Source organism: Plectropomus leopardus, chromosome 17 (genome assembly GCF_008729295.1).
Source record: "Plectropomus leopardus isolate mb chromosome 17, YSFRI_Pleo_2.0, whole genome shotgun sequence".
Taxonomy (NCBI): Eukaryota; Metazoa; Chordata; class Actinopteri; order Perciformes; family Serranidae; genus Plectropomus; species Plectropomus leopardus.
Genome location: NC_056479.1, coordinates 25,582,271 through 25,599,180, shown reverse-complemented (window position 1 = coordinate 25,599,180; position 16,910 = coordinate 25,582,271). Strand labels below are relative to the sequence as shown.

The 16,910-nt window shown below is 39.5% G+C and overlaps 1 protein-coding gene across 1 annotated transcript in view; it reads left to right on the top strand.

The window, feature by feature from the left end:
* The window catches only part of pdgfbb (platelet-derived growth factor beta polypeptide b), a 43,256-nt gene that overhangs the window by 20,697 nt on the left and 5,649 nt on the right, over window positions 1–16,910 (top strand). Inside the window, exons 3-5 of the mRNA XM_042505893.1 lie at window positions 6,575–7,398; window positions 14,181–14,277; window positions 15,267–15,323. Coding sequence (XP_042361827.1) covers window positions 7,333–7,398; window positions 14,181–14,277; window positions 15,267–15,323 — 220 coding nt within the window. The 5' untranslated portion in view covers window positions 6,575–7,332. The remainder of the gene's footprint in view (window positions 1–6,574; window positions 7,399–14,180; window positions 14,278–15,266; window positions 15,324–16,910) is intronic.

Genomic DNA, 16,910 nt, shown 5'->3' with positions numbered 1-16,910 from the left:
GCTCAAACACTTTGCAGAAATGTAGAGAAACAAAGTTCATGGAGGCATTTATAGACTGACCATTACAAATACACCTGTAATCCTGCCCCCCCCCTGTCTAATTCTGCTTCCCTGTCTATTTTTGTTATGGGATGAACCACTGCCGCCTTTTTGTCTTCTGTCAGACACGTCGTTCCCCTTTACTTTAAAACTGTTCTGGTCTGAACCACCTGACCCATGGGTTGACCGGTGCATCACTACCTTGCACTGTTCCTGGGGGCTGGAGTCGGTGTCTTGGTTTAGCATGTTAGCATGAAAGTATTGGCTAATTAGCTATTGACACCAATGCCACATTCACTTCATATCATCCATTGATTGTTTGATTGACTGATTGTTTTAACCTGGTGATTAAGCTAGATAAAAAGCTAAGAGGTTGTCAAAGTTTTTACAATTCATCCTGAAGAAATCCTGAACGTCTGTTCCAAAATTAATAGCAATCTGTCAAGTTGTTGTCGAGATTTTTCAGTGTGGATCAAAGTGGACGGACATAAATATTCCAAGAGCCATAGCATGGCTTAAAATAAAGATGATGAAAATGTAATTAAGTAGCTAAAACTAATCCGAAAATCAAAAATCAATGAATTTTCAATCTGTGATCGCAATGTGACCTTTGAAACCGAGCGACTTGCCAATAAGTGGCTTCAGTGCTGATGGATGTGGCTTATTGACAAGTTGGCACATGTTCAGTATGTTTGAGAATAAAGGATTGGACTCATGCTCACTCTAATGGCGGCATTAAATTCACTGCAGTATTCATTAATATAATACTGGAGTGTTTGGGGATAAATGTCAGATTGAGAATAAATCACTCAGAGGACAGAGGTAATTCATTATGGAGATATCAATTATACAGCTCTTTACAGTACAGTAGTCCTACGTGGTATGCATTAGTTTCAGTACAGTAGCGAGCAGGGAAGTCCCCTGTGAACCGGGACAGGGAGGGGAGGCTGGCAGAGGAATGCTGCTGTATACAGCCTCTTGGAGCTGAACAAAACCAGGCATTCCTCATGGAGGTGTTTATGCTCTGCAGCGTGGTGTGGTCCATCCTCGCAGGATCTGTTGGTGTCTAAATAATGTCACCGTCAGCAGCAAGCTCATCCAACAGAAATAATTTAGAAAAGAAATGTTGACACACTGTGAACAGTTTGGTTTGGCCCTTTGCAGAAAAGAGAGAGAGAGAGAACACACTGTACTGTTTTTTGAAGCCCTGGCGAAGACCTGTGGTTGGTCGAAACGTGTTGGCTTTTTTAATAATTTAGCCACTATAATAAAGGCTTTTAATGTAATTCCCCCTCGTTTTTCATGTTTTTCACACTTTTGGAGTGCCTGGATATCCCTCTCGTTTTTATCCTTGTTTGCCATCTTCCATGAGCGTCCGATACAATTTCGTGACCTACATTTGATTGTAGTCTACAGAGGAACCAGTCATCCCTCTTTGTTTTCTAACACTGTACGAACCATTTTGGCAAAGACTGAAGAAGAATAAAATACACTGAGGTCATACACACAGTCGTTTCTAAGCAATTTGTGAAATATGGAAAAAATCATCTAAAAAAACATCTTTTTAAAAAAAAATCATATTGACATTTCATATATTTGCAAACGACAACAACAGTATATATTTCCGATATATATTTTCCTTTAAACTTGTTTGTATCACATTTCATGTGATACAAACAAGTTTTGGACATTTTCTTTGATCAGTCCAACCAGAAAAACATGACCCAACTAATACTGACAGTTTGGCTCCTTATCAACACCAAAATCAAAGTCAGTGCTGTTTATAACAGACATTGATATAGTGTGATTCAGTATAGCGTATCCATATGCTTTTGTATGGGGGAATGTGACACACAAGTTGAGATATCAGTTTAAACTTTGCAAAATGTACTGTACCACTGAAAACATGAGTTTTTGGGGGTTAATTGTGACATACGTGTACGCAGAATACCAGCCCAGTCACCAGAAGAAAATGTGGACGTCTTAAGTTTCAGCAAACCATGAATATGGTGTATTTTCTTGTTTCTGTCAATGTTTTTAAAGTGACAGTATATGTGCTGACTTTAGTTATCTTGGGAGGGAGATTGTGGATGTGATGTGTCATCTAGGGTACATGCCTGCCAAACTCCAGAGCATGTCAATTCGTTGTTTGCAAAAATGTACATTGCCAACATTTTCAAGTGATTGGGGTTGAGAGCTCAGACTGGCCAACATGGTCTCACTCCCAACCCATCAAATACCGATGCCTGGTCCGTGGCCCTGGTGTGAGATACCAACTCACGCACCCTTTAGGCTATGTGTATCATGCTATGCTAGCAACATATGTCACATGACAATACATTAAGTCAGTAACAAAAGCACTTAATTTAAGCCAAACCATTCATCCAAACTTTGATGTTTTTTTTTAACCTAACCATGTACTTTTATTACCTATCGACCTATCTGCTAGTTTTTTACATATGTTCTGCCTTTATTTTGTAAAGAGACTGCATTTAACAAGCAAAAACTACATTTTCTGGGAAAAAGGAAGTTTATTTTGAAAAGAAGGATACCTAGAGTGTCATAGTTTGTAGAGCCACTGACCAACTGACCAAGTGTCTGTATTTGTGGAGTTAGGAGTGAGAGGCAGCCTGAAAGAGTCCATATCGGCTGTCTAATATGTAAATTAGCCTCAGTCACAACAGCAGGGCTGTAGACATCAGGGGGACGGCTGCTGGCCCTCGTCCAAAGAGACTGACTGACTCTGTGTGTTCTTCTCTCAGACATGTACCCCAGTATATTTCCACATAGATTTGCTGTGGCTTTTTTTTTTTTATCATCCATTTTTTTGCTGTTTGTCTTTTCTGCATTTCAATCTATTCTGCTGCTTTGCATATCTCAGTGTCTCCCACTCTGTCTGTCTGTCTTTCCTTTTCCATATTGTCGTCTCTCTCCGTCCTCGTCTCAGCGGAGTGCATTCCAATAATTCCTTGCTGTCAGTCTCTCTCCCTCTCTCTCATTCAGAGCCGTTCGTTAGAGGCTGTTGACAGATCCTCGCTGAGACATGAAGGCTTTGAACGGCTTTAACGCCGTCAAACTGATCATTGGTCAATCATTAGAAGAGCCCCACATCTCAGATGTATTATTACTTTGATCTCGCTGTTCAGAGAGAGTATTTAGTTATGTTATTAGCCTGTGGTGTTGCTGAATATGAATAAATCAGGCACTGCACCTGAATCTACCCGTTTCCTCTTTTGATCTGAATCGGCCACATTCCTCCTCCTGAGATCGGGAAACCTGAGAGCCGAGGTGAACGGTCATACTCGGGGCTCGAGGGGCCAACTAATGACTTCCCATTAGTCCATTTGGTCTACATGATCCTCTATTATCTCTGAGACACGCGCTGGAGAGAGTCTATCCCCTCGACTAATCGAGGGTCAATTGTCTCCCCCCTTAACTCTGATGCATGCGACAGCAGCCAAAAGTGCACCTCTGCACACACGCACACATGCACACACACGTGCACCCATGGTCCCTTTTGTACAACACAAATACAGTACATTCATGTTTTTTGTCTAGAAAAGCTGACTGTGGGGGAGAGGACGCAGCTATGCGATTACTGCGTCAAATTAACCACCGAAGCTTTTCAGCCAACGATGGAAAAAACGCACAAAATCAAATGGCATCATTGTTCAAATAGGAGATTAGTTCAGGGTGCTGTGACCTTCTCCGGATCTTCTGAAAAGCTCCTAAATATTTGAGCGAGTGCTGTCATTTCTCACTCAATTGTTAAGCATAGAGGGCCCTCTGTCCTCCGTTCATGGTGAAATTGGTTGTCGGTTCGGGACAGTGTGTGTGTGTGTGTGTGTGTGAGGGGGTGTGATCTCTTCCACACAACAGTGCTTTAACATGCGGGAATACTTCATATGCAACTGTGTGTATATTTCAATGTGGATGTGTGCACATGCAAGAGTTTATTTGCATGCATTTATTCAAATTTTACTTTTCTTAGATATATGTATGCACACACCCTCACATGCACAATTGTGGTGCACATACAGTATTTTTAATGAAAGTTTCTTATTAAATTTGTCGCCTCTGTAGAAAATGAGGGATGCCGTTCTCTCAGTGGGATCGTGGTGAGATGTTACAGTTGCAGGTGTGAGTTGGTGTCTGTGAGAGAAAGTCTGCTACAGTGTGAAACGAATGCACGTCCCGATGGGAAAATCCCTACCTCAAGTCAAGAACCTGCTCCCCCTCCCTCATCCTCCTCTTCCTTCTCCTCCTCCTTTTCCCTCTAAATGTAGAAACCAAACACCACACACACTCATGTTTTGGGAGCTGCAACCTGAATTAGAGTATGTTTTGAGGCGTATAGCGTCATTAAGATGGCAGCTCTGGTGGCATAGGTTAGAGGAAGAACATTAGGCTATCAGAAGCCCTTAATTTGAGCTGGCTTTCCCGAAAAGTTAAACTCAGCCTCTGATGAATAAATATTCCATTAAATGGAAGATTGCTGGGGCCAAGCAAGGTAAATGCTGAGAAAATAATTAAAAATAAGTCAGAAATTACAACCCATATTAATGTTTTTGTTGGGGGCCGTCCTCTAGTAGCTGTGCGAAATGTTGTGGGAGCAAAGAAGAAAGTCAGGCGATGTAGCATAAAAATGAGAAAGTCCCCTAAAGGTGCTTTTCTTATGCCTGGCCCTAATACTGCAGGTACATCTTAGTCATGATGGTCATGTCTGCAGACTTCCTGTAGTAAAACAACTGTCCATTAGTGAAAGAAAACAATGCTTTAAAAAGTCTTTTGAGTTTTAAACATCAGAAGTCTCTTTTCAGCTTTCGACTGAAAACAAATTGCAACATAATAATCTATAATCTATAATAATCTTATATATACAAAAAAAGGCCATACAGTTTGATAATTTCACTTTACATCCCCATCGTTTCCTTAGTGCCACATTGCACTGGTATCCCAACTCACAATTGTTACAGCCAGTGGCCTTGGTCAAACGTGCGAATATGAAACGAAGTGTAAATATAGCTCCATAGCTCATGCTGTTTCCTCCATTGACTCTTGTTAGAAAAACAATGGCATCCTATTATTCACCGGGGCATGATTGAACTGGAAGAAAAGACTCCACTAACTGAAGGGACATTGTTCAGTGCTGCAGTACAGCGATGTTTTAGAAATCTGTGAGGATCTGTATGAAATGCCTTCATTTAGAAACAATGTGTGAAGTTATTAAGCAGTTCGTTAATGCACTTCACCTTTCTAATGTTTTTTTCTATGATAAAAACCTCACTTGCTCTTTACCTTCTGTCTCGTATCATTATAAATCCTCGAGGTCGGCCAGCTGATATACTATTTTTGGGCCCGGGTCGTCTGAGTTTGAACATGCAGAGTAACCGACAGGCATTGTTCAAAAATGTTCCCTAAACATGAGCGACCGTCAAAAGGTCAGGACTCTGAGAATAACTCCTGTGATATTTAGAAACACCTTTTGTTTCCTGATAGTCCAGCTATAGCCGTGATGCTGAGGTAACCAGAGGAGTCAGTTGGCATGGCAACTATCCCTGTGACCTCTCCAGCAATAGTAGCTGCAAAAGGTCTGTTATGCAATCAGCTGAATTTAGGGTCATGGGTTATTCAGAAGTGTTCACTTTGCTTAGAGCATCTTTTATTTTGCGTACATTTTGTGAATTAAAACAGTGATTGTGAGTTTATCATACATCCAAGGGTGTAAGTTTCATTCCAGTATTTTTTTTTGGGGGGGCACATATAAAATGGGAGGTTTGGGGTCCTACGCCAGAAAATTTGGAGCATTTAGCACTTAATTTCCTGCATTCTGGTGAAATTTTATGCACTATTTTGTACCTTTTCTGCATCAATTTATGGTGTAAATGTCTTTAAATGGTTAGCATTTTTTGGAGACATTTGTTTAAAACTGATTAGAGGCTTGTAGTAGTAATTATTTACCCATCCAAACCAGAATTTGTCCATGTGGAGGACTGGATTTAGGATTGTGCAGTATTGTAATATAATTTTTTTGCTAAAACCTGGTACAATGCATATCTCTGTTTGATTTAACACTTTATCGTGCATTGTCTGTCTTTATAAAATTCCATTACATTACATCACCTCAGTATGCACAATTTTAATCTGAAAGGTAACTAGAAACTAAACCTGTTAAATACTGAAAATATAGTTTAGCAATATTCCCTTTAGATGCAGTGGAGTATAAGAAACATAAAAATACTCATGAACAGTACCTCAAAACTACACTTAAATACACGTGAACAAACAAAGAGCTACTTTGTTTGCTCTGCTCAGAAACACTGACACTAGGTTGATATTTTTACACACTTAGAGTTAATAATAATAACATTTCAGAGCAGATCATGTGGCAGACAGATCAACAGACAAACCCACAGCACTTCTTGGCGCAGCTTCAGGAATATCTGCAGAAATGATTCACGACAGAGGAAATATTGCTCAGAGAGGCTGCTGTGAGGCGGCCGTTTGTGGACTAATGTCGCTTCTTTGTGCGCAGATTATCGCCCATTCTTCAGGCAGGGGGCGGGAGAGAGACTCTTGGGGATCTGCTCTACCCCTCACCACCACCACCACCACCAGCAGCGCTGCGTAATCAGGCAGGTCCAGGGCTGAGGCGCACCGAGCCTCACACAGCGCTGCTTATTGATAAGACTCCTTGGAAGAAGAGGACCGCAAAGTCTGGCGCAGAGCTGCGACGTTATTTCAGACGTTCAGCCTGAGAGCTGAACTTTGGGATCACATCACGGTTAAAGAGACACGAATCAAGTGGATTAATTGGTTTTATTTCAAAGACACGGGACATTTTTTTTGGAATAACTGAAACTTTACTCACTTTTTGAGAGTTCTGGGTAGTTTTATCTTTGTGATAAAAGTTTGAAGTTTGTGACTTGGAAATGTACTTAGTCTTTTTTTAATTACACTTATTGCGCTTTTTGTGCGCAAGGTGAACTAAAAAGAGAAGACTGAACATCAAATTGAAGAAAAAGTGCCAGAGTTAAAGCTTGGAGGTTTACTTCTTTGTTTTCTATTTTTTTTTTGAGGGGGACTTAAAGTTGCGTGCCTGACCAAGCACGAGCGCTTTCTTCTTCTTCGGATATCTCTGCTTGAGAGACAACACTGTGGACGCACCATCTACGCGCGCGCAGTTCCGCATAGCGAGCCGCTGTCCCCCCGCGCGCAGTGCTGAGGAGAGAGGGACTCTCGCGCTTCCATAAATGCCCGGTCCGTCGAAGAGGCTCGAGGCTGGGCAGCAACATGAGCTCGTGGGTACAGCTGCTGCTCGCGTTGCTGGTGGCGTGTCTGCACGTTGGCGTGGCCGAGGTGAGTCTGACCATCTTTTAGAGATGCTTCACCTTCACTGTAACTTCTATAACTACACTTATGTTAAAATATTTTAATTATCATTAAAAAACGTGAGTCCCCAAGGAAGTTTTTTGGAAGTTTTGCAGGAGCACTGACAGGATATGGCATGAAAGTATGATATCTTATTTAAACGTAAAGTCATTCTTTACAATTATTGCAACTCCTTACTCCAAAATTGAGTAAAACTTATAATTCTACAGCATTCTACTCTCTTTTGGAGCTAAATAATGAGTAATAATATCAAAAGCACTTTTGTTCTTACTAACAAACACAACAGAAGCTGCACACAAACATGCAAAATAAATCCAGGTTATTTATTACTTTTTTTTTTTTTTTTTTACAACTTTTGATCCAGTGCACCTGCTTCAGTCTACTCTCATTATAAAAGCCAGCCTAACTCTTACTGTTTATTCTAAGAGGGGTGTGATCCTTTGCAGAAAATAACAGTTATTCCCCCCATTAGCTGGCCTTATGAATGGATGCCCAGGGGCACACACATGCAGAGGTCAGTCCGCTGTGATGAGGCAGGAAACAGGGGCTGCCATGATACAGCTGGATGCTCCACGTGGTGCGTTCATGGATGCTGCTCCAGATGTTGAGCGAGTCCATAAATCACTCTGTGAGCAACATTACACTGTAACACTAAGCTGTATAGAGGCCATATGTTAGTTACAGTAGACGACCAGGAGAGACCACAGTTGCAGTGAAACATTAATGAAATATATCTCGGAGGAAAGATGACACAGAATGTGCGCGGTGTGGTGTATTTGTCATGCATCGACACAATGTAAATCACTCATCTTACCAAATGGTCAGCGTCTAAAAGCACCTGCATTTATAGTTTTAAAATGGAGAGAAATGCAGAACTCAATTACATTTTCAGCTGAGAATTAAGACTTTCAAAGGGACGGTTCACCCCAAAGTCAAAAATAAAGATTTTCCCTCTTACCTGTAGTGCTGTTTAACAATATAGATCATTTTTGGTGTAAATTGTCGAGTGTTGGAGATGTTGACTGTATAGATTCCAATATAACAGAATTATGGTGCATTTAAGTGCTCCTTGGATGTAGGTTACTCTAAGTGGAGAGCAACTAACAGTTACGACTTATGGCCATGTTAAATAAAAATGTACATGCAACATGTAAGTCAAAAAAAGTTTACTACCAACAATCGAACATCTATTTTCATTTGTTGTGTTTCTGCATATGACAGCAACTTCAGTACCACAATTTTCACTGATTTTTGAGTTGTTGTTCCAACTTAAAAGGGCGTTAACCTGAATTTTACCAGAGCTTTTGGTGCTCAAAGCACCAAGAAAGTCCATTTGAAAAACTCAACAGCAATGTCTTTTTTCCAGACATCATTACCTGGTTACTCAAGATAATCCACAGACCTTGTTGTGAGCAGTTTTATGTTGGAACTATTTTCTTTCTACTAAACTACACCCACCAACCGTATCACCGCGCAGAAGGATGTGTGCATCTACTGCTAGCTCACCTAGCGCCACTGAGCTAGCTAATGCTACAGCTCTGCTGAGGAGGACGCCATTAATGTTGACATCTCAGGCTGTTAGAGCCTCTCATCCATGAGTAGATGCACACCGTCTGCTATGCGTTTTTTCAAATTGTATTATTTTTTGGCGCTTGAGCAGCACAAACCAAGTGCCATCTAGTTCCATTATATTTGAGAGAAGGCGGACATCTCTACAGTCGATATCTCCAACACTCAGCAACTCACACCAAAACAATCTAGACTGCTAAACAGCACTACCGGTAAAAAGAAAAAAAAAAAATTTTTGGTTTTGTGGCGCACTTTGCTGTTAAGTTTGTGACAGGGTTACAACGTAGACAGACAGATCCACTTCTTACTTCTTTTTCCATTCATAGAGAACCACTTCTGCATTGTTGCTCCATTTAAATACAAATCTGACTAGCATTTGCTTTAAATCTTGTGAAAATTAACAGGCAGAAGTGAAATATGGGTGCAGGATAGATTTGCAAAGTGCTGGGGTCAAACAGGAAGGCCAAACTTAACTGAGGGTCTCGTCCAGGTCAAGTGAGGCTTGATGATAAACGACATTGTTCTTTTTAGCAAAAATCTTTGCGTCTTTTGCTTAAAAAAGTCTATAGAAGTAGGTCCAGATGCATGTTGAGTCAGATTGTATCTGTATTTCTGACTCTGTTAAGATTTCATCTGTGTTCCTGAACCAGGAAATTCAGCTCCACAATGAGTGTCAGTCACTTTAAAACTAAATGGGGTCAAAACACACACAGTTAAAGTCAGTCATGGGAAGTGGACATTTATACAAGTCAAAAAGAGGGCACAACCTGCCTTTTTTCATGCAGACACCAACGACTAAAGCTTAACCAACTAAAACAACATTAGCTTTCAATTAAAGTAAAAACAAAATAAAAGAAAGGGGAAATAAATGCAGTTTCTGCAGGATGTGAGCTGGCATCTGAAGTGGCTTCGTTCCTCCTTTCATTCATACACAATTTAGTGTATGCATGTAATCTACCATCACCATGACTACTTCACATAAGATTTAAGGTGCCTGATGGATGACTTTAAATTCCTGTCATCAACCCGTCTTTTCATTTCACAGCCGAGTGTTTTAGAGGGAGAAAGTTACAAAGGCTTTGAGGTATACAACCAGGAATTCCCCGTGTCTGATTTTAAAGTTATAGTACAGCAGCTGTGAAATGATGGAGTCTGTAGGTTCAATCAAGAACATTATAACAAGAGAATGAGTTTAAGACACAGCAAGTCTCCAGCGTGAGTGATAATTTAAACTGTGCGAATGTATGGAGTATACATTCATCTGTGGACCACCAAAGAGGAATACAGACTTTTAAACTCATCATTATCTTTTGCATCCAGCATCTTTCCAACTCAGTGCTAAATTATGACAAAGGAATTAATTAAAATCACATTCATTCACACATTTCAGTATAGCGCACGTGTAGGCACAGTTTCAGCGGCTACATGTGAAACTTCACACGTGCTGCGGCTGCTGCGCCGGCAGCAAACCTGACCCTCTAATTATGTACCATTAGATGTTCCTCTCCTCCGCTGCAGCCGCTGCAGCCGCTGCAGCTGCTGCCTGTACCTGGCATTCCTCAATATGTCCAAGACAGCTTCAGGGGATGAGAGCTGCTTCAGGTGATAACTGGATTATGTCAAAAATTTGTTGTTTTGAACCGTGTAAAATGGTGAAAATATACACAATAGTTTCTGTGAAATGGTACTTCTGAAAATTTTGCTGCTTGCCAAAATCACAGTAGTGTTATCATTAGGGTTGCAAATTGTAAGCACTTTCCTTAATCAGTTAATCTGTAGATTTAATGATTGATTAATTGATTAATTGTTATTTGAAAAAGACATAAACACCTTGATGATTTCAAACAACACCAAATTTGTTTTTTTTCCCTCAATCAAAGTTAAAAGCAACATTGTTTTACAGCATGTCAGCCTGTCGATTAATCACTAAACTTTCACATGTTCGATTAAATTCTTAACGACCAATTAATCGATTGTTGATTGATTGTTATTGCCCCTAGTTTTCATGATACTGGGATTTCTAAATTCAACACAATACCTTGAAAAATATCAATATTCCATACCACTGGGAAAATTCTGATTGTGGGCAAACAATTTAATTTTTTTAATAAATAATATAACCAGGCGATAACATGACAGTGACGACTTTTCTTTCTTGGTTTATAGCAGAGAACAGCAGAATGACTGTGGTCAACACTGAAAATAAGAGAAAACGTGACTATTGTTTTCATACTGCGGAAAGCAAGTATTGAACAGTTTCAAATAATCATAATCAATGTGTATTGATAAATTGATATTTTTGACAACACTATGTTCTAGTATGACGCCTGTAAAACAGCTGTTTCATAATGAATAGGGTGCTCCTTTACCATTTTGGGGCACAATCCTTGCTTTTCTGTAAAAAAAAAAAAAAAAAAAAAAAAACAGCTGCTTTTCTTGATGCTATCCCTGCTGGAAAAACAGTGATGGGTCAGAGAAACAAAACCAACAGATGCAAAAAAAGGAGCGATGGGTCTTCAGAAACCACCAACATTTTTGGGTTGGAAAGCTGCTGGAAAAACAGAGACAGGTTCCTAAAAAACACCAACGTTAGGGGGGCTAAAAGCTGCTGGAAGTTTAGCAAAGGATCCCTAAAAAAAACACGTTTGAGGCTGAAACAACGCTAAAACAGTCACAGGCCGCTAAAACACGCCCACATTTTGGGGCTCAAAAGCTGCAAGAAACAGGGACAGGTCCCAAAAATCCATGGTACCTAAAAATGTGCTGGAACAGGTAACCCCCCCCCAAAAAAACCCAACAAAAAAAAGTGGCTTGACAGGCATCCTGCCTCGGTGTTGCAGAAACATGCAATGTCAACCTTTTGTTCTGGCTACTGGGCTGAAAAGCTGCTATTTTATAATCTTGATTTGTATCATAATCTTCATCTTGAAGTTTGACGTTAAACTTCATCGATGTGTGTTTACAAACTCTGTCTGCGGATTTTGCGTCTGTTTACATCTGTTTTGTTTATCAGAACCGAGGTGTTTAGTTAGTATTTCCTGCTTAGACGCAAATCGTCATGACAGCAGGCACCACTGTGAACAAAGGCACACATCCTATAATTAGCACAATTAGCCGAGCAGGCGGGTTTGCTCCATTTGACGAGGGGAAGGAATCATCATGATGGCTCCTCAGGGGCATCGACGGCCCTACAACGGAGATGTAAGCGTAATACAGCAGGCATTTCCCCGCTGTATAATCGGACTCTCTGAAAAGCCGACCAACAATGGAGGAAAGTCAATGGTGTATCGTACGGGCAGGATGATGATACATGTCCGTGCTTCCTTTCATTATATTCTAAACAACCTTAATAGCACCGCACAGTTTACTGGAATAGACTTACACTATAAAATAAACCTATATTTTTTTTTTTAAAGGTGCAGACTTAACATATTTTGTATTTGCTGGTTTATTATAATACCAATCGGAGCACATTTGCCCCTTTGAGATCATCAATGGTTTCATCTCTGAGACGTCAAAGCAAACGTCCACAGCATTTAAACCAACGTGAGGAAGTGTCTCGACCCATGTCTGATCCCCGTCCACTTTAACCCGTCTTTTATTCATCTATTATCCCTCTCTTTTCTCAGATGCACCTCCCTTCTCTCCTCCTCTCCATATCACTCCTTCCCCCACTTCCTGACTCCTTCCTGGCTCCTTTGACCCCTAAATGTTAGCAGATGAGAAGACACAACGCCAATAGTCATTCAGCCCGCTCTTAGTGACCATTGTGTGTCTGCTTTGGTTAACACTCCCCCTCGCTGAACCCCCTCAGCTCTCTTAGTCATTAATGACTCGGGGGGTTAAACCCACACTCAGCCCGAAGAATCACAATTTAGCGCTGTTGCTTGGTTTCTCGTGTGGTGCTATGGAAATGTTTTTGATCAAACGCATCTTGTTGAAGTACAATGCAAGTGTTACCTCATCCTTTTGTTATTATCAACAAAGAAAAACAAAACCAGAGATGAATTTTCCTACTAACAAGTATTTCCCGTGGAGCCACCACCTGATATTATTTATAGCGTTGATGCTGTGAAACGCCATTGTCTTCCAAAAACTATTAATCCTCTGAAACCTGGATCAACATCAGTTTTCTTGTATTACTTTAGGACACTCCTTTAACAAGCATTTAAACCTGTGACACCAGAGCAGATTGGGTTGATTTATTTTAAAAAAAAGGAAAAAAAAAAGTAATGAGCAACTTTGCGAGACATGTCCTGCAATTACAAGAAATTAGTAAAAGGTGACAAGAAAATGGACCTGAAAAAGAAAAAGAGAGAGAATATTATTTGAAAATTAACAAAAAACTAGGGGAAAAAAATCCAGAAAGCAGTATTTAAAGTTATTTATTTAAAATTATATTATAGGAAAAAAAAAACTTTTTTGTAGCAGTTCTTTCCAGATCATTTCTTATTAGTTTTTGACTTTTCTTTTTCTGTTTTGCAATTTTTTTAGGTAATTTCCTTTTAATTTTAACTAATTTCTTGCCATTATTTTGTGTCATTTCTTGTAAAGTTACTAATTGGCTTCCTCACATGTTTTTGAAAGAAATCAGGCCAATTTTCTTAGCTTTCAAAGGGTTAAAAATGCATAAAAGAGCCACACAGTTGCACAGAGTGATGATACTTGCTTGTTACAATAAATTTGCCACATTTGTAATTGCATACCAAAAAAAACTTCCTTTTCTGGGTTTCTGAAAGGGTCAGAATTCAGTGTGTTTACAGCTGTCACTGATGTAAACAAACCTCAGAGTGGTAGGAGGTTTCGTTCTTTTTGATAGAAGGGATAACAGTTTGTTTACATTTTATTTTCACCTATTGTGCCTCAGTCAAGCAAACACACACACACACACACACACACACACACATACACACTGAAACCCTTGAAATAGTTGTAGACGTGCTGCAGCGTGAATCCATTTCCTCAGAGGAACTGTTTGGAAAACTCTGTAATGTCTAAAGCAGGATGAATACAGGGTGGGAAATTCTCAAATAGCTTTTCTGAAAGTTGTGTTTAAAGTAAGTCAAATGGTTGCGTGCCTTCCCTTTTACACAGAAATCATGTTCTAAGACGGTCCAGAGTTATGTATCTTGTTTCTCTGGTTGGTATTTATATTGATATTTAATCCTTGTGTGTTTCAGGGGGAGCCTCTGCCTGCAGCCCTGGTGGAGCTGGTTAGAAACAGCCCCATCTCCTCCATAGAGGACCTCCAGCTGCTGCTGCTCTCTGACTCCGTAGGTAAAGACCAGCGCATTCTCATATTACTGATGAAATGTACGGAAAACTGTAAGGGTTAGGCATGAAGTTAAAAAATGAGAGGAGGATTTTTTTTTTGCATTCAGAGATTGAAGTTGAAATGTGGAGAAACATTTTTTCAGGGTTGAAGGATTCTGCATTTGGAGCAGAAATGTTGAAAAAAGTCGAGAATAAAGTCAACTCTTCTGGTCTGAATTGTGTCTTGTGATATGACAAACTTGAAAGGCGACCGCTTTCGTGCAGACGAAATTTTTGGCACAATCTCTTGAAAGTTCTAACACTTTATTACAACACTGTGTTTATGCGCCCAAAGAAAAAGGATTTCCCTGTTGATCTTTAAATGTCAAGTTTATATTTGATATTTTGACTTCATTCTCCAAATGCAAATAATAATAACAATAATAATCCTCTGATTTATTTGTCTTATGCCTGGCACCAACATGGAAAGCTAGACTTTATTCTCGTATTGCAAAATTTAAAAAAATAATCATCCAATCAAGACTGAACTCAATATATAAACTAACAGATAAGCTGTGTGTGGGCAATATGATAATGAACTGAAAACTAACATGACAGCAGTAAGTGGCTACTTTTCTACCCTAACTGTGACTTGTAAACATCAACGGTAATAAAATCTACTGAGACAAACAGAAGTGGAAACAAGGAGCCGGCAGAATACATGATCTTAAAACACAAATATACTCATGAAAATACACAAATGAAATTAAGCAAGGTCCGAATTCTCTCTCTCTGTTTGCATACATGCTTGTAAGTGCACTCGCATGGGACATTAATTCCCTCCACACCCTCTCCTGCTAAGACTTGAGCGCCTGTTTTATCTCTATACATGCAGAGGGCGCTGAAGGCCTTAGAATAAAATGTGCACCTCGTGCCAAAAAACAGACCATTTCAAAATAAGTTGCTGTGTTTACACAAGTCAAATGCTGTGTTTGTTTGTTGTTTTGTCTCAGATGAGGAGGACGGGACTTCTGCAGCCAATGGAGGTCACAGACTACCGAGGAGCCTCGGTGAGCTGAGCCCCCTCCTTCCTTTTTATTCCCTCACGGTGTCTTTAGAAAGACTTGTTTGTTGTTGCACTAAAGTTGTGAAATTTAGTGTATATCATGAAAGACGGAGCTGCTGTTATTCATTTGGCGTCTTTAGATCTTAAGGAAATCATTGTCATGGTATGACTGACAGTTTGTAAGGATAAATATCTAAATGTTCGTAGTCATAAATGTGTTGAAGTTAAAGTTTGTAGTTAGGGCTGTACCAAATAGTTCGAAGGTTCAAAGCTTTGTTTATAACATTATAAAAAAAAGATAAAAATTGAGCAAATTTTTTGTTTGTTTGTTTATTAAGATCCCCATTAGCTGCTGTATAAAACAATAGCTACTCTTACTGGGGTCTCCATTATTTTTTATTATTTTAACAATATTTCATTAAATAGATTACATAGATACACATCCATAATATTCATACTCACAGTACGACTAAAGACATACAACACCAATACAACACACAACAATGAACACAATCTCAGAGACCATCTCAAATAACCTGGATAAATAAAGGTTAATAATAATAATACATACTGTAGCTCTACATCATAATTTATCTCTTCAATAGTTGACAAAAAAGTACCTGGAAACATATCCACTAAATTACAGCTCAAAATCCATTTTATAGCTTCAAAATTATTCGTCATATAAAGTGTTCTACTTAACTTTTTTGTGAAAACATATTGTGTTACAGGGAGGCAACAGAATTTGTGAGGATTTAAACAAGGATTTTTTGGGGAAAATCTTTAGGGAAGAAGTCATATGATATGATGACAGACATTCAAAATTAATTCCAAAACCTCAACAGAAGCTTTGAATGTAAAATGATGATATTCAGTACAGCCTTATTTGCAGTGCTGACAGGAGGATTCCTAATTTTCCTCATGAATGTAAAAGTACTCCGTCCTCATTAGTGGTGGACTGCGGGTGTGATCAGTCTGCCAGTTGATTGATGTGACAAGTATGGCTTTAATGACACGGTAAAATTCTTCCCATTAACCTTTTTTTCCACATCGTGATAAAGCAGATGTCTGAATTACCAGACAGCAATCTACAACCGTCTGGGTGACTTTGTTGGATTCCCTATAGCATGAGGAGATACTAATGGCCTTACATTAATCACTGTGTAAACTGTGCCCAATATCTTAAATGTGTCCTCAATTGAATAGTGAATCTTTATGCAGCAAAGTGCAAATAAATTCCCTCATGCTTCTGTGTAACACACCAATGCAATAATCCACAGAGTCTGATTAGAAGAAGTTGTAACATATCTGCTCATTTAAAAATGCATGAGTCTCACATTATAATCGGCTTGGTTGTTTCCGTTCTGCAACAGCTACTAACAGGCTTTAGTGGATGCTGTGCTGGTGAGCTGCATAAGTCAGAGCCACTGTTGTACAAAATGTTAAATTGGGCTTCAATGATGAGAGCTCTTATCACACTTAATACACATGCAAACAAGCGAGGTGAGTCACTGGGGATGAATGAGTAAACTCAGTGGAATGGAAAGGCTTTAGGCCTCTCATATCTGCGCTCTTCTCTTAGCAAGAGGAA